Source organism: Halictus rubicundus, chromosome 7, assembly GCF_050948215.1.
Source record: "Halictus rubicundus isolate RS-2024b chromosome 7, iyHalRubi1_principal, whole genome shotgun sequence".
Taxonomy (NCBI): domain Eukaryota; kingdom Metazoa; phylum Arthropoda; class Insecta; order Hymenoptera; family Halictidae; genus Halictus; species Halictus rubicundus.
Window position 1 is genome coordinate 18,481,093 of NC_135155.1, and position 25,498 is coordinate 18,506,590.

General features: G+C 42.8%; 2 protein-coding genes across 3 annotated transcripts in view; one reads left to right on the forward strand and one right to left on the reverse strand.

The window, feature by feature from the left end:
• The window catches only part of LOC143355780 (uncharacterized), a 326,631-nt gene extending 304,333 nt beyond the window's left edge, over positions 1–22,298 (forward strand). For both annotated transcript variants that reach the window (XM_076790896.1, XM_076790897.1), the window contains 9 exons: positions 6,839–6,944; positions 7,952–8,168; positions 10,227–10,325; positions 10,490–10,642; positions 11,033–11,171; positions 11,606–11,921; positions 12,474–12,603; positions 13,569–14,134; positions 19,206–22,298. In XM_076790896.1, the coding sequence (XP_076647011.1) occupies positions 6,839–6,944; positions 7,952–8,168; positions 10,227–10,325; positions 10,490–10,642; positions 11,033–11,171; positions 11,606–11,921; positions 12,474–12,603; positions 13,569–14,134; positions 19,206–19,309 (1,830 nt within the window). In that variant the 3' untranslated portion in view covers positions 19,310–22,298. The remainder of the gene's footprint in view (positions 1–6,838; positions 6,945–7,951; positions 8,169–10,226; positions 10,326–10,489; positions 10,643–11,032; positions 11,172–11,605; positions 11,922–12,473; positions 12,604–13,568; positions 14,135–19,205) is intronic.
• Positions 22,299–23,408: 1,110 nt separating this feature from the next.
• LOC143355469 (coiled-coil domain-containing protein 43) lies at positions 23,409–25,268 on the reverse strand. The gene is made up of 3 exons (XM_076790277.1): positions 25,015–25,268; positions 24,151–24,539; positions 23,409–24,064 (listed from the first exon to the last, which is right to left on the reverse strand). Exons 1-3 carry the CDS (start codon positions 25,177–25,179, stop codon positions 23,992–23,994), a joined length of 627 nt encoding a protein of 208 aa, XP_076646392.1. The 5' UTR covers positions 25,180–25,268; the 3' UTR covers positions 23,409–23,991.
• Between the last annotated feature and the right edge of the window lie 230 nt (positions 25,269–25,498).

Below are 25,498 nucleotides of genomic sequence, written 5' to 3' on the forward strand. Positions count from 1 at the left end.
GGGGAAGGAAGGAAATCTCTCTCGTAGCACACGATTACAATTTATATACGAGCGAGCTCTCCCGCCGGGGGTAAGAGGCTACTTCACCGTCGCGGTTATTCCACTCTGCCGCTTTTTATTTATGCCGATGCGGCGCGAGTCATGCGATGCCTGGACGATAATAATTTTTCATTAAGCGCGAGGGTCGATCGAGAGTCGGCGCGCGGTGTTGTTAAACTCGTCGCGGGCGCCTCGAAAGCTCGGCCGCAAGTATGTTGCCCGTTTTCTCACGCGATGATCTCGGCTCGGAAACCGAGGCGACCTCCTCCTCCTCTTCCTCCTCGTCGCCGAAAGATTACGTCCTTCTTCCGAGCACGCTCGCCTCGAGCCACTCGGCAACGTAAAACGTCCGAAAATATTTGAGACATCTGCCCTGGGTGCTGCTCCTCCCCGGGGCCTTGCGACCACATTTAAATAGACGCCTCGAGAAACTGTAAATATTGTCAAATGCCTCCGGGATGCGCTCGCTTAGAATCCGTTGGCACCCGTTCCATCAACCCCTTGTTCTACCATTTCCTTCGCAGCTGCTATCATTAGAACGTCTGCGTCCTTCACCCCTTGCCGTACAATTTCTCCGCGGCTGCAGTGATTAGAACATGGTGATCCAAAACAAACTTTGCAGCAAATTCCATCGTTATCAGTAATCTCCATCATTATCAAGGACAGTTTGCCATCTTTCCTGCGAATTTTCAATCCCCCTCTCATAGGAATCCAGGGTTCGTCGAGCAAAATATCACTCGAGGTGATATGATCCTCGGTAGGACGCCGCCATTTTATTACAGGGTTGTAAAAAAGAATTATACTTTTTGGAATATTTTGAACACAGGCTGCTTTACCGAAAACTGTAATACGTGTTTCTTCTTCAATTATCGGTGCAGAACTAAAGGCAAAACAAATTGTTTGCAAATAATTGATTACTCATGGGTACGCCTAATATTACCAAATATCTGCATAATCTCGGCAGCTTCTGACCAGCGCTCGCTAAATTGAACCTTGCTCTTTCGAATGAGCCCTTTCCCAGCGAAAAATATTCTCATATAAGTACGAAATAATTACGAATTAGTACGAGTAATTTTGTCGGTAACGTAGTCACTCTACCTTATCGTGAATTACAAAGTCTTGGGCTTAATTTTGTTTCGTGAAATAGCTCAGAAAGAATACGTGTTTCCTCTTCAACGATCGCCACAGAACTAAAGGCAAAACAAATTCTTTGCAAATAATTGATTACTTATGGGAAATACATATTTGTCCTAATACATATTTGCTGTAGGCCATAATAACCACCCCGACGTCCCGAAGTGCGTTTCAGCACACTTGTTCATCTTGGCAGTAAAATAAATCCAATGATAGAGACTGCAATGGCGAGTGCATTGAAACGTTTAAAGTAGTTTCCAAGAATTTCCACGTCGGCCGCGTACAGGTCCGAAGAAAATGGCGTTCGCGAGTGAATCACAGCGTCGAACAAGGTTCCTCTCCCCCCTGCCCTCGTGCGATCGAATCCCATAAACAGTTTGTAGCTTGTAAAGCAATTCGTTGCAGCAAACGTGTAATCACAGGATCGTGCGATCGGAGCGTATTCGCCGATCACGCAACGCCGATCGCCACGTAGAAATTATCGTCGCGCTGCATCGTAGACATCGTTTCGTATCGGTGCATCGTTGCATCGGCGCATCGCAGAAGAAAAGAAGCTTCCGAGGGGATGGTTCGTCGTTGTTCGGCGTCGTGACGCTGCTCGAAACTATTCGGCGGCAATTGATTAGGGTCAACGACGATCACCACCAGACGAATGTTGACATAAATTTCTATTAACGGGTCGCCGGGACCGTGCGTAACTATGGCGCTCACGGAACCATTCTCTTTTCACCACGTTTTTATCAACTCGCTTTCTTGTCTGTCTGTTTGTCTGCTCGGTACAAATTTTGCAATTGATTTTAACATTAGATTTACGGGACCTGTCAAAATGACGGATTCTAATATTTTTAAATTTCGAATATTGAGATTGTAAAAATGCATCCATAAGCAATTATTTAACAAATTGATTTCTTTGGGTATATATAATTAAAAAAATGGTTACAAACTTTGATCAATACATTCATGTTATGATATTTTTACGAATTAATGTAAAATAGTCATTTCTAGTGCTCCGTAAACCTAGTGTTAAACTAACTTCCCGATGAACCAGAGACTTGAAACTTTATAATCATACCTCAGAATTGAATCACAACACACACAAGACTAAGATAGACACGAGATAGTTTCGCAGAAGATGCTGAAAGTATATTATAGAATTTTCGAACAGAATTCTATTATCCAGATATTTTTGTACAGCCATTCGGAGAGGACTGTATTTTACAACAACGTCGAGAGTACACTAGGCAAGTTTGTTAATATCTAAAAGAAATAGTGTTCCACTAACAATCCTGTTCTCGATGACATTCGGATAGCAGAGAACATCTCGCACGTTTCTTTGCTTGTACATCTACGTATCAGAGAAATCTGGCATTTCACCTGCAACAGCCTAACGGAGCCCGTTGGAAATCAACCGATCAAAAAATAAATTGTAGGTAACCAGTGAGTCGTTACGAGCGCAGAGTTTTGCGATCGGTAAACTTGCCGGTGAAACGCGAGAATCGCACCGGAGAAAACTGCGCGGCGCAGTAAACTTGACATTGATGATCGCTGCCCAACGGGGGATCAGTTTTGTTTCCTGTTTGCCATCGATCGCTCTTTTTATCTATATGAAAATTTCCCCCGTTTCGGTCAGTAAATAGCAACGTCGAGAAAAAATTGAGAGAGAGAGATAGAGATAGAGAGTTAGAGAACGAGGGACGAACCATTTCCGCGTGACGAAGGCTCGTTCACACGAAGCCGAACCGCGAGGGAATTAATTTCGCCGAGTTCCCAGGACGGTTCTTTTTTCCGCCGATCGATCGCGTTTTACGAGACCGTAAGTTCGTCGAAACGATCGACAACCGGTACGCGAGGCAAATCGTGAAATCCGTTCGACTGGCCTAGGCTGGCCTAAGCTGGAGCTCGCGGTGAAAAGTACGCGCGGGAAATTAATGGCCGGCCCCGTGGGTCGTGTAACTCTGCCAGAGGACAACGACGACAGACGTCGGGGGCTGCTGATTGTCATTCAAAACGGCACCGGCGACCGGTGACTGGCCTTGGCCATACGGAAAGGCGACGCTTCGCAAACGAAACGTTTTAATGCCTCAAAGAGGAGACATAATTGCCGGGGCCGTTTCTCCCGGTGTCGTTAAACTTGTTGAGCCATCGCTCCGCGCTGCAGGGTCAATATCCAGGCGGTTCTGGACACATCTCGTCCCACTTTCGAAGACGATTCTCCGACACAGTGCAGTTTTTCGCGCCGCTCGGCCGGACCCTCGCTTTTCTACGAAAAACGGCCACGTTCTTCATTAGAACGTGCACATATCTCTTGTTTGCTTCCAGACACGGCGCATTTTGCGAGCAAATTTACCAAACCGACGCAGCTGCAAGCACAAACTACGATTTTTCCATGTATCTCAAAATTACTGGAAAACAGTCGAACCTGTTTCTGTGCGGACCTTTTCTATGCCAATTTTATTTTGTGTTGGCATTATAACACCCTCGTAATGTTCTCATCACAAGAGTAGTATTGAATTATATGCATTCTGAACATTTCTCCATGTTTAAAATGAGAAATTAAATTTTTCTCGAGTGTTTCCGTGTGTTATTTAATTATTTATTTCGTTCGGAAAGCACTTTCTCGCCATTTCGTAAATCTTTGACATATTTTCTGAGACATGTTTTTTAATATGTTGTACAAAATTATTTGTTATAGCCATCTATGAAGTTTCTGAATATTTTTTGTGTGCGGTTTCTGTTATGGGCTCCCTATCTACCGCACGAAAACAGGTTTGATTGTATAGAGAAATTAGCAGAATTAATTTTAACTTGTCCAGCTCGGCGAAGAATCGGCGAATCGGCGAAGCTTGTTTGCAACAACAAAATTTGAAAGATAAACTATATATAGCCGCGGCTGTTAGAGGGTTATCGGTGTCTGGACAGCAATAAGCGTTAAAATCCCTGTGTACGATTAGCGAGAAACCCGAACTTTACGTCGAGTGCCTACTTTAATTTCCGAGCGTTAATGCTGCCCGGAGGAATTTGTGCATAATAATGGCGACTGTTAGGCTCGAGCTAACGCAGAGTTTGTCGCGATTGCTTTCCTTTAGAGATCCTTTATCTACGCGTTGTTTTGTACAGCGTGGAAAGCACAGGAAATGAAAATTTGGAAACTGCAGAAACATTTGCAATCTGCTTCTCGGAATGGATTTGAAGTTTATGCGAACGAATTCGAACGGTTTCATTCGTCGATTGAGCAGATTAGAACAAACTTGGGGCAATCAACGAATTAATTTGTCTGGCCCCGGATAAGTTGAAAACGCTAAACGCGCTGGAATTAGTTTAGGCTAGCTCCCGCCTCGGTTGACGTAAATTGATGGGGTTCAAATGAATTCGGACAAGTACGAATGACTTCGAGGAAGTTTGTGAGAATAATATACAAAGAGTCAGTAATCATTAATACAATTTTTTGGGGTAAACGGGTAAACAAATCGTTTTCAATACAAAATTTTTTTCCACGATTTTATTAACTCGCCTGTCTGTTCGCTACAAATTTTGCAATTGATTTTAAACTAACTTCCCTATGAGCTAGAGACTTGAAACTTTAAACATAGCTCGGGACGGGATGACAACACACGCGAGACTAAAAAGCAGAAAATAATTATTTGAATTAAAAAAAAATGTTTAATATACCACGTTTTCAAGACGGACTAAAAAGTGTAAAATAATTTTCCTCGCCCCATACAGATAGTCCTGCAAATTTGTGACTGTGAATTTTGAATAGCAATGAAAATGCTTGTAAGATTTAAAACGAAAAACAAGTATTTTTCGTTTACCAGTATCTTTACAAAAATTCACGATTACAAATTGTCAGGACTGTCTATGGGGCTGAGAATCTGTATGGGGCTAGGAAAAATTATGTTATACTTTTTATTCCATCTTAAAAACGTGGTATATTAAAAATTTGTTTTATTCAACACTAAACCTACCACGGTCAAAAAGACCGGTTTCTATTTCACAATCGTTGGAACTATGAAAACGTTTTCATAGGAAATTACTGAATTGACTTCTTTATTTAAGCACATATTATAATAAAAATCGTACAAAGTTTAACCAAATTCAATCTTTTTCCTTCTATAAGGCGTTTCACTTTTATAGGTTTAGTGTTAAATAATTATTAAAAATAGAGATTCTTGAAAATCACGTCTTTTGGCCTCCTAACCGAGTACGACCAATTAAGGACTATTTTGATAAACGCGCTGATAAATCGACAACAAATCCGATGCGGAGTCGGTTCAGTCGTTCCTCGAACGTTGACCGCAACGCGTCGAATGTTGTTGAGTCGCTATAGTGTGGGCGAAGATGCTTACGCGAACGTTCTGGTTTTTCTTGAGCGGTGTGGTGCTGTGATCGAAGTAATCAATTTTCACTTACTGCTAACCCTTCCCCTTCCCGCGGCACTGACAATCCTTTTTGGAAGAAAAACTATTCGTTACTATTCGAAACCTATTCGTTAATTCAACATTCAAACCGCAAGTTTAGCGTAAACACACGGAGTTCTGTGGCGGGCGACTATAGTCGACGAAGGGTTTAATCAGCTTACAACCCTTTGAGAACGAATGCCGACATCGGGCTTGTGTGTTTGCATAGAGCTGCAATCAAGTAATTCAGTTATTTAAATAACAAAAAATCGAAAGGGAAAAAACTTCAGGGAAACATGCACGTCTGAAAAAGTTGCGCTGTAATAACTTAATTCCCCGTAATCACTAATAAACTTCAATGTCCCATGAGAGGGGACAGCGGAGTGCAAAAGGTTGGCGGTTTCGAACGTTGCTGTTTTGCCCGGAAATGTTTGTCTGATAACAAGTCCGGGTAGGTGAGAATTCGAACGAAATGAACGCGTGGCTACACTTGAGCGATGACCTCTCCGAGCGCACTTGACATTGCGAATGGCACGAGGTCGTCTCTACCTTGTAACGCATGACCAAGCGCCGGCACCGGCACCGCGAGCCTCCGGTAAATTATAACAATCGTGGCACGCAGTTCTTCAAAGCATTCCATCGAATAATTACTGGTTTATACGCGAATGTTCCATTACGGTCACGTGCTCCGACGGGAACGTAATCACCGGTGTGTGTGATTCTCGTTGTCGTCGACGTCCGCCATATGGGAATTCGTCGCGGCCAACACCGTTTTCCCCATGCATTTCTCCGCGAAACTGGTCGATGATAAAACGCCGCGATGAAAACACGACTTTCTTAGCGCGGCGCAGATAAAGAAATTTGAAAGCTATCCGCGCCGAGAACGCGGAAAAACTTGTTTGCGTCCGATGAGAGCGTCTTCGTCGATGGCTCTTAGAAACGCGACCGTCGCTCTGCCGGAGGAAGCTTTCGAAACAAATCTCGAACGGTAATCCTAACTTTTCTTTTTCGCCTCGAAAAAGTTCGGATATAATTTTAATCCGAATTACGCTGAATGCAACGGTGACTTGTCGTTGCAATGTACTGTATTATCGTATTTTTATAAGAAGAAGTAGATAACAATATAATTTTAATCCGAATTGCCGAATACAACGGTGACTTGTCGTTGCAATATACTGTATGTATTTTTATAAAAGAAAGTAGAATTAAACATCTGATATTTGATTCTCCGTGCGAGACTAACTTTGTTGTATTCTTCTGTGTTGCAGAAATTAGTGTCATTCTTTCGCCCGAAACCTACGCGAGTGGACAAATCGGATAACAACAACACAACAACCACAACCACAACAACGACAACAACGCATGACATATACTGTACGTAAGAATCTACAGTCCACGCTTCGCAAGAAGTCTTGTGGAATAATGTAGACACACTCGTAGCGAAGCCAAATATTGAAGTTTCTCTTAGTGTTCATTCTTTTTTCAAAATTTGTAATCTGCATATTTAGTGTTAACGGACATTGTTATTGTATTCACTTTTGTATTATTTCTGTATTCTATATCATTGTACTCACTTATATTATTCCTGTAAAGCGAAATAAACCCAGAAGGGTTTCAAACGCTTACAAATTAAAAAAAAAGTCTTGTGGACCGGCACGAGGACAAAGGGGGCCCTCGTTTGCTATGACTACCCCCACCATTCACGCTTCCGTAGTCCCAATGTTTACGCTTCGGACGTCACACGCTACGTACAACACTATGTGTGACCGTTTTAGCCAATATTTCGCTAGAGCCGAAAATGCGCGTGAAACGAGCCGTGCCCCTTCCACTTTGACCTAAGACACTGTACTGTGCACAAGGGTAAGACTTGGGAAACACCCCCCTTCTTTTCGACACAGGACCCACGTCATTCTATTAGTTTTGAAATGCTGAACAGAAAATGTACTAGTCATTTTTAGCGCAAATGAATAGTAGTAGTAGCGGTAGTTGTTCGCGAATATCTCGAAAACTATTCATTTGCGCCAAGAATGACAATTACATCTTGCGTTCAGCATGTTGAAACGAATAGAATGGCATAGGCCACGTGTCGAAGGGAAGGGGGGCGTTTTTGGAAGTTCAGCTCGCAGAAGAAGTCGCGTGAAAGGAATGCGGTGCTGATTGGTCAGAGTGGAAGGGGCACGCCTCCAGCTCTGTGACGTCAGAGCCTAAGCATTGGTCTACTGGAAGGTCATCAGGAGACTTCTTGTGGGGCACGGACCTTTTAGTTTTACGAAATAGCAAAATTAGCATTTTTCATTGTCTCTGAGGAGACATTTCACTCGAAGACCAACCGCTCTTTTCTAATCTTTTGGAATTGTTTCTGTTTTGGTTTTAAAAAACAGCTGGGAGACTGCCAATGACACCGCAAGAGGCGGTCAAGTATTTTGGTTCGAGACTGACAGAATTCGAGCGCGCGGAGATCGAAAAGTATTCCGAGATCTGGTATCTGGGCCTGCCGGCCCACAAAATTCTCGGGGAGGAGGGTGCGTCCCAAAACAGCGGATACGACGACGAGAATGGGAACTACAACAAAGTCCTCCACGATCACATCTCGTACAGGTGGGTTCTCCTCTCTTTCCCTCGACGGGACTTTCCTTTTAATTGCCAGTCGGCGGCTGCGTACGTGTTTATTTACGCCGATTTCACATTTTTGCGTATCAGGTTTAAAGCAATTTAATCGTTATCTGGAGAAAGACCGTTCAAGGATCCCTGTAATCGCGCTTGACAACCAAAACGAAGCGAACGGAGGAAAATCGCGTTGCAAACTGTCTGCCGCCACGAATAAAATGCGAAGAGGGAAAGATATAAAATACTTGGCAAAAATTCGATGTTTATGCTTTCGCTTTTTAGCATAGAAAGTAACGGAAAAATGATTGGCAGAGGTATAAAGTGGGCAAAAACTAATTACACTCGGAAACGAGTAACAAAATGTCACGATCAAAGAAGTTTATTGGTCGATTAAAGTTGTACGTACCTCGATGGAAACGTCGTCAGATATCGAATATTCATCAGCCAGCTCCGACTGTGAACGTTTATGCAAATTAACATTCTTCTAGGGCATTCTTCTAAAGAACTGAAATTGCATAAATTTCAACGCGAATCTATTAAAAAATGTTAACAAACGTCCGCTCATTGGACTGTACAGATCTTTATGCATCTGTGGCAGTTGCTAATTGGCGAGCAGGAGACATTTTACGTTATCAAACTTCGATCTCAACTGCGAATCTTTATGCAAAATAAAAATGTTCCGCATCAATTACAAAACTCTTTGTTACTTCTATCGATCAGTAAACTTCGGCTATGAATGACACGTTGTCGACACGCGTTTATTGTGTGACTGACTCGAATTTCAATTTGAGTCTACGTTGCAGTCAATTTTGAACAATTTTTTCCGAAGGTCATTCTAGTATCTCTTTCATAAATTTATAACTCGGGTAGGGCTGGAAAGTACCGTTCTCGTAATGGCACCAGGCATGGCATAGGCCCGCGTACAGAGTGCCCGAGGCCCGACAATTTATGGTTTCCAAAAGATGGAAGGATCTCCGTTATCCTTTTGAAGTCCATTTTGAAACCTCTCTAAAAGTGGGTAATTGGCTAGGGCCCCCACCATTTTTCATATTTAGTGGAGCGAATTTTCACCCCCACGAGGTTTCCCTATTCACGCAGCTTCTTGTCAACCTCTGTTTTATATTTTTATATATCCGTGTTCCCCTACACCGTTTTATTAACCTCTCAAGAATGGCGCGCTCGTCCGCAAATGGCACTAAAGCCGATATAAAGCCACTATAGTGGCGCACAGTGCTTAAGAGGTTGTACATAGTTATCCGGAAACCTGATGTTCTTTTTATTTTAATGACCTCTCACGTGGGATGTGTATCTCAGCGGTTCACTAACCGCGGTTGAGCGCTGGCACAACACAACGACACGCCTACTTTACTTTTACCATTAACACTAAACCTACCACGGTCGAAATGACCGTTTTTCCGCTTCACAATTATTGAAATTATAAAGTCGTTTTCATAGGACATTACTGAATTGACTTCTCTATTTAAGGGGGCTGGCAGGCATTTGGCCTTGACTGTCACGCTATGTTACGCTGTGCCTTTTTTTCTAGACATTTTACGTCTTAAATAAGTAAGTAATCAATTAGAATCTCTCAGCGGCAGCCATCTTGTGACGTCATACTTGCTTCAGAATTCGAATTTTCTGCCGAATATTACAAATTACTCCACGATGAGGTAGAAATTCGCAATTTGGGCTCCATACAGACGTAGATTGGACTTTTAGGAAACACAATTGACCACTTCTAAACCGCTCATTGCGATATTGAAGCGGCAGTTTGTCTAGATTTTGACCCTTGCATACGTATATGGATTTCAAACCATGCCGGCCCCCTTAAGCGCATATTATAATGGAAATCGTACAAAGTAAATTCAATCTTCTCCCTCTTATTGTGCTTGGTAGGTTTAGCGTTAAGTATCTCTTAGTCAGCAAACATAATTTCCTCTCGATTCGATTCGTATGAAGGGACTCTGTGAGAATGAGATTCTTGCGCGAAATCATCGCGCTCGATTGAAAGGTGCGAAAAATTGAGAATGTACTGTTTGGATTGTCCAGATATGAGATCCTGGAGGTGATAGGCAAAGGAAGCTTCGGCCAGGTGATCAGAGCGTGGGACCACAAGGCGGGCCAGTACATCGCCATCAAGATTATCAGGTGAGCGAACGGTCGAGGCATCTCTCTCGGCCCCCTCGTGAATCACGCGAAATGCGATGGGTTACGCGCTCGGCTCAATTATAGACGCTTTGTCTCGCGGCCGACCAGTTGCCCGCTTTGTTCCTTCATTCAAATGACAAGACGCGACTCGTTTGTCCTTGCAGGAACAAAACGAGATTCCATCACCAGGCGCTCATCGAGGTGCAGATCTTGGAACACCTGAGGAAGAAAGACGTGGACGCGAACCACAATGTGATACACATGCTAGAATACTTCTACTTCAGGAACCACTTGTGCATCACTTTCGAGTTAATGAGGTGCGTCGCTAGGTTTAATCTAATCTTCTGGAAAATACAGTCACCCACAAAAGTCCACGCGGTCCCGACGAATTTCAAATCTCAGAAACGAGGCTACAGATTTTGCACATTCCACCGAACAGTTTATTATTTAAGGGGGGAAGCGTGTGTAAATGGCCTGTTTTTAAAGAATTTTGTTTTTTGGAAAATGCAATGCGTAGATGATGATGTAAAATTTGAGGTATCATTTATTAATTTTAATTGTTAATATCATTGGTGCAATGATGACTTGAAAATGGCACCCTGTAAATGTTTCAAGGTTTCTGTCGCACAAAGAATATCGGGAACAGAACAAGATTCTCACATAGCTCGCATACTCGCATACTAACGATCGGTTTTTCTCGGTTTCAGCTTGAATTTGTACGAACTAATCAAAAGGAACAACTACCAGGGATTTAGCTTGAGCCTGATACGACGGTTCGCCAATTCGTTGATTACCTGCCTGAAACTGTTGTATCGGGAGAACATCATCCACTGCGACTTGAAGCCGGTAAGTGGAGACGCCGCTTGTCCTCTTCCGACGCGTCAGCATTGAAAGCCCGGCGTTCGTTTCAGGAGATAACGATGGCTGCTCGTCGTAATCTTAGACTTTTACGATTCCTCGATGACGGTATACAACCCCGGTGGCGAATGAATTTTTCGTAGAAAAACGGTTTCGAACGAAAGAACGGGGCGGCGGGGGGTCGTTAAAATTCTATCCGGAATAAATATCGGCGCGATTAACGGTGAAATAAATTGGCGAGCGTGCGCGCGAGCCTCCGTTTAACCGTATAAAACCGCGAACGAGCGAAACGGAGAAACAAAGTATGAAACGTTCGGGAATGCCGGGGTAGAGTAGGGTAGGGCTGTTAGGGTCATGTTTAACAGGCGATTCGGTTAATGCCGTTCCCCGATCATCGGCCGGTTCGTTTCGTTCGGTTGCAGGAAAATGTGCTTCTGAAGCAGCGGGGAAGCAGCTCGATTAAGGTCATAGACTTCGGATCCTCATGCTACAGCCACCAGCGCGTCTATACATACCTTCAGTCGAGGTTTTACCGGAGTCCAGAAGTACTTCTGGGTCTTCCGTACGGCACGCCGATCGATATGTGGAGTTTGGGCTGTATTCTCGCTGAACTGTACACGGGCTGCCCATTGTTCCCAGGCGAGGACGAAATCGAACAGCTCGCCTGCATCATGGAGATACTCGGCGCACCGCCGAATTACATCATCAATCACGCGTCTCGTCGAAGGCTCTTCTTCGGTAAGGGATTTCCAAAAGATTCTGGCTGAACATTACTTGGTTCAGAGGGGCAAATATTACGATACGAAAAAAGATCGTTCAAGGTTATATTTCTTGAGATTTCAAGGTCATCGAAGTTTTTCTTAGATGGAACGATATATTTTTATTATCGTCGTATGATAGCCGAGGTCAAGACGAATCCAGCGACCTGTAATATTATGACCTTCACGTGACCTTTTGAATTTTTTTGCCTATCATAATATTTGCCCTTCTGAACCAACTAATGTTTCCCTCTGAAATTTTCTTCTATCATAAGAAACAAGCGAGATATTTTAGATGGTCGAGTTAGGCGTGTTAATTAAGTTAAATGTTATAAGGCTGTTAATTGACCGCCTAAGCACTTACCACAGAATCGTAGAAAAGCCCACGGAAAATTTGTAACATGTATGAAGTTACCTTGACGGAAATAGTATTTATTTTACAATAATATGATGCTCGCTTGTTCAATTTGTAACAGCTGCGCATACTTGTGCAATTACATTTGAAAACTGAGCAATGAAATTATGGTTTCAGATCCGAACGGAAGTCCTCGATGCGTGACAAATAGCAAGGGCTTGAAGAGGTGGGTTGGTAGTAGAAATCTCGCGAAAGCTCTTCACTGCACCGACACCCTCTTCGTGGACTTTGTCAAAAGATGTCTCGAGTAAGTTTCCAATTAGCTACTGTTTCGTCTTATTTCGGTTTTTCTAAATAAATTGAAAACCGGTTTATTCATCGTACAAACTAGGCAGTGCAATTACAGTGCAATGAAATTTAGTCTGGTACGCGTGCACCTAACTGATCAGTAGTATAAGGTTACAAATTGCATTACAGACTATTGCTATAACTGTTTCTTGTACAGGATACTTTCCTCTATTAAATCGCTAATAGAACCAACCACAAATTACTGGTTATGGCTTTGCCTAACGAACAAGTTGCGTATAATAACTGATACTAGCAAACATAAACTAGGTTTATGTTAGTTTAGAGATAAATTGTTTCCATCATAATTTCATTTCCCTCTTGTTAACTTTAATTCTTCAAACGCTAGATGGATTCTCCATTTATAGTTAATAACCCGCCTGACACATATCCTATACAAAGTAATGGTCATAGTAATGGTCATATCCTATACAAGGGAATGGTCATAGTAATGCAGTTGTATCTGTTGAGGCTTTCGGGCGTAAGCCGTGTCCTCAGGGAAGAGATTTCCCAACGTTTCGCCAGCATTGCAGCTAGCTTCATCAGGGGGTCAGGAGACACACTGATACTCTCCTTCATCAGGGGGTCAGGGGACACACTGATACTCTCCTTCATCAGGGGGTTAGGAGACACACTGATACTCTCCTTCATCAGGGGGTCAGGGGACACACTGATACTCTCCTTCATCAGGGGGTCAGGAGACACACTGACACTCCCCTGACCCCCTGATGGCGAAACGTTAGGAAATCTCTTCCTTCAGGACTCGGCTTACACCCGAAAGCCTCAACAGGTACAACCGTATGATCAGAAATCTCTGGTCATAGTAACGGTTTGTATTATCCGGCCCCTGAAGAAAGGCTTGCCGGACTCTACTATTTACTCTACCAGTTACCAAATCATTAATCCCGATTATTGTTTTTTTCGCAGGTGGGATCCAAACAAACGTATGACCCCCAGCGAGGCGGCTCGTCACGAGTGGTTGAAATCGACATCCTCCTCCCGCGTGAGCTCCTCCTCCTCGACGACGGCCTCGTCGACGGCGAACGCGAACACGAACGCGAACGCGAACGCGAACGCCAATGTGAACGTGAACACGAACACTAATCCAAACACGAACGCGAACGCGAACACGAACGCGAACGCGAACGCGAACACGAACGTGAACGCGAACGCGAACACGACGACCGTGTCGGAGACGTCGTCGCAGTCGGCACACGCCCAGACAGTGAGCGTAACGGTGAGCGCGCCACGGCAACGTGCTACCACGGTGGTGGACCCGCCGTTCACGATGTACCGGCTCTACAGAGACCGTAAATATGTGCAGAGGATCAGCACGGCCGACAACACGGAGAACGGCGGCCTGGTGGTGAAGAGCAAGCTGAACGGAAGCGCGAGCAGCCACGCTCTCGCGAGCACCGCGCAGACCACTACCTCGAGACACGCTTCGACCGGCGATATCGTCGCGAGTTTGGACCCGAATCTTGACGATTCCGGTACGTTTTTACCCCCGATATTGTGAAGTCGGGTCTGCGCTAGCCACTTCTAGATGCTTTCGCGTCGTACCGTGTCGCGATCGAACTCGTCCTCTCTCGCGTACAACCGCGACGAAACGGGATAACATGGGGGGGGGGGCGCGAAAAAGAAAACCATGAGATAGGTACACCACTCCCTTACACGCATGTACACAGACACTACACACAGAGAGAAAGAGAGAGAGCGAGAGAGAAAGACAGACCACTATTCTGGTGGACCTCTTCAGCGACGAAGAGGACTCGCGAGGATAGTGGTTTGGCGTAGACGAGGCGCGACGGTCGATTTGATCAGGACAATAATGCATCAACGCGATCGACCGTCGGCCAAAAGACCAAATTAGCTCCGCGGCAGGATTTTCATGGTGAAACCACGATGAATCTCTTGCGTGTACCGTGCACCGTTCACGGGTGATAGTCGCCGGTGTACGCGAGGAGCCGAGATATGCACAGAGTTCCGTGTAAGAGGATCATTTTACCGCGGCATGTAGAATTGGCTGGCTGGATCGGCCCGATCGTTATCGAGGACGCCGCAAAAGGCTATGCAAATGTACGTACGTGTGCACGTTTGCTAGTCTCTCTCGGGCGTTATGCGTCGAGCCATGAGGCCAAAATGATCTGACAAGCGGGTGGCGCGCGACCAAACGATCCGCCGTGTATATCCGAGACAAGGTCGTTTCTACGAGCGCGACCGCCCCGATGTCGCTCAGGTAATCGTAACGACGTGTTTATGCACCAATCGTAGTCGGTCGAAAGTAACGTAGAGAGAAAGATACGAGGCGCGTGCAAGAGAGAACGAGCGAGAGAGAAAGAAAGAATGAACGAAAGAGAGAGAGAGAGAAAGAGAGCGTGAGAGAAAGAGTGCGAGAAAGATAGGAGTTTCGTTCCCCTGACGTTCGTCCTTTATCCTCCGAGATACAGCAAGGATTCGCTTAGCTAAATGCCGGTTTCGCGAGTCGATGATGGGGAAGGATCGGATCTCTCCGTTGCATCGTCGACGACGATGCGTTAGGACTTTTTAGGCACAGACGATCGTGATCGTCGTCGCGATCGACCGACTAGATCCGAGCCGCGAACATGGCTGCATGAAATGGGATTGCTCGAGGTGAATATTTTGGGTGAACGTGTATTCAACAACGATTCCCGCCCCGACACTGTTCCCGTGTCAGCTAGCATCGAATTAGCAGAGTCGAAGTCGTCTGAAACCCCCTCGTGACAACAACAACAACAACAACAGGGTCGTGAATGAACAATGAAACAGGTATAAACCTAATCGACGGGGGATAGGATCGGAATAGGAGGGGTTAGGGGAGGGGTGATACGAGGATGATGAAACCGAAGCGTGTGCGCCCCAGTTTCACGAGGCCTGATTAGTCTTATTGTGATATTAATCTACCACTGTCTTACGTAGATCTCTCCGATATTAAGATGTAACGATCGCTAATAATGATTTTCATTACTATTAATCATTATCTTTTCTCTGTCTTGATATGATTATCGCTCTCGCTATTGTCGCAAGATTATAATTACGATTAACGAAAGCTCTATTCGTCAGATAATAATACGCAGAGAATAACATATTATAATTATATTATTACGTGTAAGGATTGTACAGACTCTTTGATTAAGCCCGACAGGGGAGAGAAACCCAAGAGAGTTTTACGACGAGCACGCGGATTTGCCTTTTTTCCCCCGGTTTTCCCCCGCACCGAAGCAACACTGACTCCGCCGATGGAAAATCAACAGAGTCCGTAAACCGATTTCTCCGGTGTCCTGTTTCTTTTTTTCCTTTTTTCTCAGTTCACTTCGTCGAATCGGTTGGCGACTCTCTCGTTCCCGTTCCGTAAGCCGCGCTCGCTGTAGTCCGCTGTTATCCAACCGTCGATCATCTTTCAAGGAAAAACGGAAAAAGAAATCGAACACGTAAATCAAGATCAAAGATTCTTGGCGACCCACTGCCCCTTAGCATATTTGCGAAGGATTTGAAGAGATGCCGTTGCGTACCGTGTTCAGCGTCGCGTTGCCTGAAAACATACGCGCGCTCGCTCGCGGACGCGTCCCCGCTCATGTTCAGAGGTCAATGAAAGTTTCGAGGACGATACTCCAGCTCGTAGCCCGCGCTAGCGTACGCCGTAGGCTCCCCCGTGTTTCAACGACATCTCTCGACATTTTCGAGTTTCGTTCAAGCTTCTTCGACCGACCACGAAAAGAAACATTGCTTCCCGCGACGCGACTTTTCCTAGACTTTCCCCCCTCCAACATGGTCTTCGAGCATTTCGCCGCTGAGCCTAAGAGGCGACAACACCGGACTTCGTCTCTGGTAGCCTTAATCGAGTCGTCATCCAGAACTTCATCCCCCTGCGAACAGGGTGGACATACCATTCGGAGGAGAAGTTCTTTTCTCGGTTAACCCTGTCGCCCGTTTTCACTACCGGACGGATCCTACCATTTTCACTTTTGCGCATCACTACCATGACCTCACCACTAAGCGAGGGGGTCCTGCTCGACCTGGGCATCGGTCTCAAACGCTATTATACAACACCCTTCCCGTAGAGGACCCCCTAGCACTGGTGGGGTGCCCAGCCAAGTCCTCCATTTCGGCTCAAGATCAACGAACGATCTCCCAATAACACCTGGCACGTCAGTACGAACTTCCCACGTCTGTTGGACGCCGTGCCCCTGCATAAGTTAGGATTTCAGTGGCATGTTCTCACCTGATATTTTCTTCTTTCTCTGACACCGTAACTTCAAACTCTACGGTTCCGTAACAGGCTCGGGAAGGACACTCTAAACATCCTCCAAACAGTCGCAGCTTTGGGGCGTTGTTCCGAACGCTTCCGGTCACGCAACCAGCTGATCGGTCTCTTGCATGTAACCTCTGTCCAGGGCCGGCATCCAACGTCTCGGTGTTGGAGTGACCTTGGAGGGATGCCCTCTGTGAGTGTCCTCCTTCGTAGGTCTCTCCAACGCGCCATCCTCGGCATATTCTTGTTCCGGTGGGCTCCATCGAGGACTCCGGTTGGTGGTCTCCATCTCTGTGACCCGGCGCTTCTATGACACAATCTCCTAGGCGGTTTCCGTGGTCACTGCGGAAGCGACCTTGGTCGTTTAGCCTTCGTTGCTTAGATCCCCTCGATCAAGGAGTTACGTCATCACTCACATGGCGACGACTCCTGAGCGTGTACGCACGCGAGGAACGAAAGGAAAAACACAAGATTCAAGTGAGAAGACTGAAGTATAACACGTCATCGTAGAATTTTATTTAAAAGCCTTCCCCGTAAGGACGACCACTTATCGCGATACGTAACACATTTTTCATGTTTGTATACGATCATCATCATACCCTACGCTCCTGTGCCCTTCCCTCCATTATACGCATTTCAATTCATTCTACTCATCGAAACGAACGAGCATCGAACAAAATACGAGCGCAAAAATTCATCGAAAGCAGCGGTGATACGTTTTCAAACGAATACAGTGATTTCTGTATATATGTCGCTAAGGCGTAGATGATAAACGTCGCGGGGTTATCCCCACTACGGGGATGTACCTCGCGAGCCGCGGAGCTCCAGAGGGGTATGTCTCCTGGACGATACACGACGCTGACGAGACCCTTGTTGCTGACATATATCGAGAATTCACTGTAAATCATCACGGTAAATCAGAAATATAGACATTTCGATCTCGCGACGCGAAGGGATCGACATTTCACATTCGAGAATAAAAGTGTCGTACGAAAAGCTTCATTTCACGCGTTTTCGATACATTTTCGATACACTTTTTCAACGCGTCCTGTGGTTATTCAGTGAATTTGGTAACTTCGTGATCACACATTCGCAGATCACACATTCGAGAGACAGTTTCGCACATCTCCACCTCCCTTCGTACACGCCACGAGCAAGGTACAGTGAATTCTCGTTGTATGTCAGTCCCGCCGTTCTTTTAACTGACACGAATACGAAATCACGCTGGAAACCTAAGAGTCATAGCCGTCTACAAGTCATAAGAAACCTGTGACCGCTAAGCGCTAGTGACAAGAAGACTTTAAATGAAAAATTTAACTTCTTTCTTATTAATTATTTTTTCATGAGACTTTCACCAATATATTCGTGGCATTATTCCGATTAAAACGATACCAAACGCGATATAATTCGGATCACATTTACACTAATTTTCCGTTAATGTATTCCATCGTTCATTACACACGTAAATATCATCGTAATTATATCATATTTGACTTCATTTTAATCGGAAAAATGTCACGAATATGTTGGTAAAGGTTTCATAAAAAATAAAGAAGTTTTGTAATTGGATTAGTAGTGGTGTCGCGACGGCTCTCGAGCTTCTCGAGGTTTTCCACTGACTTCAAATTGTAAGGCACTGTCATACAACGAGAATTCACTGTAACTGCTGCGTGCATCCTGGTCATCGCTTCGCGCGCTTGATTTTCTTTTTCCAGTCATCTCGAACAACACATTTAACGATAAATCGAGCAACTTTTGTAAACGTTTCGATGAAATTCTCCGCCGCGAATCGAGAGCTCTTCCATTGGTACTGGGAAACTTACATGTCTAGGTACCCGAGATTAGATTTCGTCGTAATCAGCATAAGTAATCGCATTGTCAAAGCTAGGATATAAACGAAGTAGCAATAGAGAAGTATGCGTGTCGAGTGTGCAAATGAAGTACTTAAAGAACCCTGAGATCGTTGAGAACCATATTAGGCGCGAAGAAGAGGATCCGGGTAATTTTGGAAATTTCGCTGACGCTTCAGTTCGTAAAATTTCTTCTCGGAATAAACGAATGTGTTCGAATAAAAATCACGGAAGAATATTTGAATCGGAGAGACACCGAATCTTTAAGTACTTCGTGTTGCAGGTGCTAATGGCGAAATTGGACGAAAGACGAACCCGCGCTAGAACGACTTAGAGAAGTAAACGGATAGATCGAGAAACCAGACGAAATTTAGTTGGCATCTCTCGCGGGTTTGTGACTCGTTGATGAGCTTGGTTGACCAAATGATTACAAATTCGCAGGTGTTGATGGAGCATGCGCGAGAGAGAAAGAGCTGCCCGCGGAAGATCTTCATTCGACAGTAGTCAGAACAAAGAGTCTAACGCTTAACGAGTATAGTGTGTAAGGGAACCCGGCATATACACACGCCCACGTAAATACACATACGTACACACCGTACACCAAGTAACTGGTCTATAGTGAACAAGAATATCAAATCGTGTATAATAACTACCCATTAATGACACACGTGTGCGTCCGGATACATGAGTGTGAGAATGCGAATGAACGAGAGTCGAGAAAACGGAACAAGACACAAATCTAGAACGAAAGAGGATGCGTCCAACGAGAGTGAGTCACATTCTACCGCATATACATATACATATTATACATATACGATTTTACGGTATGTATTAAGAAACCCACGCAGAAGCGGAGAACAAAAAAAAACGAGTTAAATATAGGGTATCCATTTAGACGTAATTAGAAAAGGAAACAGCCGTTTGAACAACGTAGCTCCATTATACGGAGTCTCCAGCACTTCTTTACCTCCCCTCTTGTACTGTCGAAAATGTATGGTCGCGTCGACATTGAATCGTCTTTGCGGGAAAAACTGCATTTTTCAATCGGAACGCTTCGCAACCGTTTGCCTGTGATTTTTCGAAAATTCGCTACAGCATTACAAATTATTGGTCGAACGGTGAAAAAGATGAAAAGTTATCGAAAACGAGTGTTAAGCGTTTAATCCTTTATCCGTTGCGCTACAAATTTCTTGTGAGCTTGTTTGATGGACAATTTTGATGGACCAACATTTAAATGTTAAAAATATCTCCGGAAAGAAGGAAAAGAAAGGAGAAATATGTTTGTTTCAAGGAGGTAATTCTTGAAGCGAAGAATACTTTTCAAGGTCATGTTTTCCGAAATTTCAAAGTCATCACCCGCTGTTACCCTTGGAATGACCTTTTACGAAGCTACGCAGGAAGTGCACTGTTCATTTATTTTCTATTATTAAATGTACAAAAGTAGAATTTATAGAGTGTGTTCAAAATGTCGCGTTAGCATTAAAGCATTTATGTAAACCGCTTCGTAAAGAAGATCTCGCACACTACTTAATATCTTCGGGGTAACATATAGGGCGACATATAACTCACGCCTAGGAGCCTTCTCGTCAAAAATACTGGAGATACTTTTTAAATTTAACTGTTTGGTGTTTCCCAAACAAATTGTTCCTTAAATTTACCGGTTATTCGAAACACCGCTGCGGGAGCGTTCTTGTTTTAACGAACTGAAACAATATTATCGCTCAGCGTTCTTTGGAACAGTTCTTTGGAACGCTGCGAATGGCATAATTCAGGTGGAGAACGCGAGAGAAGTCGTTGTCCCTTGTCAGTTTTCCCGCAAACGATTTAACGGCGCCGATTACCGATCAACACGCTTGTCGCGAAGAATTTGTAAGCGCGAGAAAACGTGGCGACGTAAACAACAGGGAGAGAGGTGTACCACGTTTTCTTGCTCGTACTAATTGCTTACGCCAGTTGTACAGTCCGTCGAATTTTTAGTTGTGTTCACTATTGTATACAGTGGGATCAAATTACATGCGTTAGGATCGACTAATATCTACGTAAACCGATCGCGTTTGCGTGCACGCGACCCGGCAACGCCTAACATAAGTAAAACAAGTACTGTCAAGTATGCTATCCTGAAACGAAGCACACCGAGAAAAATGAGAGCTCGCGGTGTAAACGAGGTGATATTTGCACAGCTCGATCAATTCGAACGACGTTCTAACCGAAGCCGGAAGTATATGATATATAAATATATATGTTAACGTTACTCGATTCGATCGGTCGGAATTATGCGAGTGAAAACGACAGTGGCGCTTTCTAGTCCGGGATTGTAACGGAAATAACGAGAGAATGGTCGTAAAAGGTCTAAATTTGTATAGAGAAGAGGAAATAGGAGGGAGAGGACTCTCTTCTAGGTTTCAGCGTGGAATGCTCTTAGCGTATATTGTGTTAGGGCAACGTGCAACTAATTATCGAGTTAACGACGTGATTAGACATCTATCTAGTTCAGTTAGATAGTAAATGATGCATACATGGCAATAATCGTTGCCATTGCCGCGACCGTCCCTTTTTCCCCCTCCCCTTGTCGTGTGATCGATCCGCCATCGTTGTCGGATCGACCCTCGCAAATCGTATCCAACAAGTCCATCGATTTTTTTCTTTTTTTTTTTTTTCTTTCTTACGAAGAGTATCCTCGATAGGACAATCATGACTAACGAAACAATTTCCTGTTAGTACGTCGTTGAAATTCACCTAGATCGTAGAAAGATACTATAGGATGCGAGCAGCGAGTATCATTCTCTGTCGCGAAATGTCCGATCGACGATGTTCGTTCCCCGCACTACTACTACCGAATAACGAGTACTCTATAACCAAAATTTGTAAATTTCTGCGTCTCGTATGGTTTTTGTCATTGTCGAGTTCTCTCTATTAAAATTCATGTTATTGGTATAGTTCGTATTCCGTGAATATAGAAGCATGTACAAAATGTAATAATAAATACATATACGCATATATATATATATATATATATATATATATATATATATATATGCGTATATGAACGTTTGCATACATGTATGTATATTTATATGTATACCTTTAGTAATAACGCAGTTTTTTGCATGTTGAGATAAAAATCGATGGTGTACGTTCTAATCGTGATTTCATTAGATATTTGTTAGTGTGTTACTTTCGAAATGTGTATTATTGATTCGAGTCGTCGACATATACGAGAATGTTTTACTCGATGTGTTATAACGAGCTTTGCAAAAATGATAAATGTGTACGAAGGAAAATCTGGGAGGGGGAACATAAAATATATACACAGAGACAGAGAACGAAGAAACTATGGGAAGCAGTGTGCATGAGCGTGTTTGTGTGAGAGAGAAATAGAGAGAGCGAGCGAGAGAGAGAGAGAGAGAGAGAGAGAGAGAGAGAAAAGAGAGCAAGAGTTGCAACGAATATTTGTAACTCGGCGTTGACACGCGGGGAAGACCTTGTTATATCGTGTAAGTGCGAGTTCGTCAATTTCTGCCCACTTAATTATAGTGAATGAAGAAAAGAATTGCTAATAATAAATGATTATGATAATGTGACATTAGTACATATAACGATACAATACTGAAGCATCATCACCTTTTGTATCATTTGTTCGTTTGTTTTTATCTTACTGCGTTTGTCTTTCATTATTAATGCAATACCAAGATGACTCGGTTTCGACACGGTATCTTGTGTGTAAATATATACTAATAAAAAATACAAATACAAGAACAACGTCTGATAAATTAACTGTTCCCTTCGAGAGTAACCGATTACCACAATATTTTATTCGATACAATAATTTCTGTGACATCATTAAGGTAAACTTTTAGACTCGCGTAGCTCAATTTATAATCGACTTAACAGTTTAGCTGCTGAAAATCTGTTCATACATTTTTGAATGCATGCGCCAAACTTCACTCATTATTCTTTCGAATAATAATCTCTAAAAATGTTAGGTCACATTACTCAAGATAATTTGTATTTTTACAAGTAAAATAGCTATTCCTATTGAAAAATTCAGTAGAAATCCTAGATTATTTATCTGTCGTTTATAAGGACTAATGGTTAAGCAACTACCAGTAGGTAAAGTGTTAACTCTCGGATGACCGATCGCAAACGACGAAACCTCGTCAGATTCAACGCTGCGCCTGTTGATGGCAACTCGGTGTACATCGGTACATTTCTGTACACTGGTACTCAGGCGTGTGTGAAAACAATCTTTGTTTCAATAAGCTGGATGCGTTTCTACGTTTTACAAAGTTTTCTACACAGCCGTTATACATATGAATTCGAGGTAATCCTCATTTTTGTCGTAATAGAAATATTTCACTCGTACAGAGTACTTTAATCGTCGGTGGACTCACTAATGCAACGCAAGAATTCGAAATTGTTCAAGCACCAGTGTACGCGGAGAAATCATTCAACAGGCGGACATAGAATCCATCCGACACCACTGAATAAGAGTTAAAATCCGTTGTGTTTTGTAACGTTGTATTTTTATTAAAATAACTGTTGTAGAACTGTATATTGATAGTATAATCATTAGGTAATCATTAGGCTATCTTCAATATAGTAACATATTAATTGTAAATTCTTGAAATTATTTAAGTGGATCGCTTATTAAATGTTTAAATGATTTATTTAATGTATCAGTATTAAATACATGATAAAGTTATGATAACATAAGCTAAGCATAATTACAAATACAAATACAAATCAATTGTCCGTACTTAGATTATCTTTTTGTACTTAATGTCGTACAGAAGTAGCTTGAAATTTAATGGAATTGAACAGGTAAATAATACCAGATTATATCTCAAACACAGACGATGCTGTAATTGGTAAACTTTAATGATACAAAAAAAAAAAATAGAGAAAAACCTATTTCACAAGAGAGTAGATGATTTACAAAGATTTTCAACAGATAGAAGGCACAGGATGTAACATTAAATACCGCAAAAACGTAATTAACATTATTCAGCTACACACATATGTTTGGTATATCTTCTGAACGTATACACTTTTAGAAAGTGAGATTAATTTAAACAGCATGAAGAAGAATCGAATGAAAGAAGATTAATTTAAACAGCCGCTGGAGATTGTTGCATGCACAAGAATAAATACAGATGTATATGTATGCTGATTTGCATTTGATTATCTTAAATCTCAAAGTAAACTTTAATATTATGTTGTCCCACTGCTACCTTCTTCGTTCTCCTTTTTGTGTTTTACGCTTTTCCTTTTTCTCTTCCTTCAGTTGTTTCTGTTTTTCTCTAAATACAAAGGGATAGTAATATTAATATTCAAAAATTCCTGAGATACATATTTTATTATTTTTATTATTATAATAGTAGCATACCGATCCTCTTTGTCTTTTTCCTTTTTCTTCTGACTTTCTAATTTAGCCTTTTCTCTCTTTTCTTTCTCTTGTTGAACTATTGCAGCAGCATTTGTGTTCTTCTCAATCCCACAATCTACTGTATTGGTACCATCCTCTTCACCATCGCCATCACTATGTTCTTCGTCAGACATTTGACTATACTGTGCAAGGATAGCTTCTCTTATCCTTCTTTCTTCTTCTGTATAACTCCTCTGTGTCGTAGTTGGCAAAGATTGGGATTCCAACATCTTTGCCAATCTGACATCCACATCTTCTACCGGTCCTTTTGAAGCACCAATTTCTTCGACTGGAAGCCATTTGGTCCAGGCACTTAATATTTCTGTCACGTGACCACTAATATTATCACCCTAAAAATCAACAGGACCAAATATTATGAACATTACGATATAAAGATGAGGTTAGCAACATTATGAACTGCTATATATAGTCCTAACTAATTAAACGAGTTATAAAAGTTATAAATAATCTATTTTTTAAGCAATTCAACATAAACATGACTTCACCTAATACGTTCTTAATAAATTTACGATTTGCTTATTGGTATTAGATGAGTAGATTTTTCAATTAAAATAATAACAATGTTATTCAACACCGACAGATCTTTTACATTTATCTAATATATTAGAATAGTAGAGCGATAATAAACATGATAACAATTAAACATGCAGGCAAAATAAGGTACACAATGTTGAATCTGTGCAGACACATGCAAGCCAACGACAGAAACAATAAAATAGTGTTGATTGTTATTTTTAACCGGTAGATACACTTCGACTACGAACAGCAAGCGCATTCTAACCTCACAGTCCGAGTGCTCCTCACCGTTATGGCAGCGAGTATGCCTTCGAGGGCTTCGGTTTTTTCATCCTCCGTTTCATCGCCTTCTAAAATCCCTTTGATGTAAGATCCAAATACACCTTCGTCAGTATTCAAGGCCTGTAGCTTTTTACTAAGCCAGCTATCGAAAGAGTTGGTTGTAACCGCCATGTTTGGCTTTTCCAACTTTTCAGTCCGTCTATTGGCAACACTTACATTTTGCCAAATTATTTGCAAAAAGGATGGTAATGTCAGAGAGGAAATGAGAGCGCTCAGGAGCGCTCTTTTAGTGTCCCCACTTTTCTGCATCATCTTTCTAGCCTGGAACAGAACCTGCATCATCTTTTTAGCCTGGAACAGAACCTGTATCAACTTTTTAGCCTGGATCAGAACCTGCATCATCATGGCACGGACCTGAAGATCGAGCTTTTAGCATAATAATTTTATTAATCATTATATAGTCACAACCATTTTCTGTAATTGTCTCCCA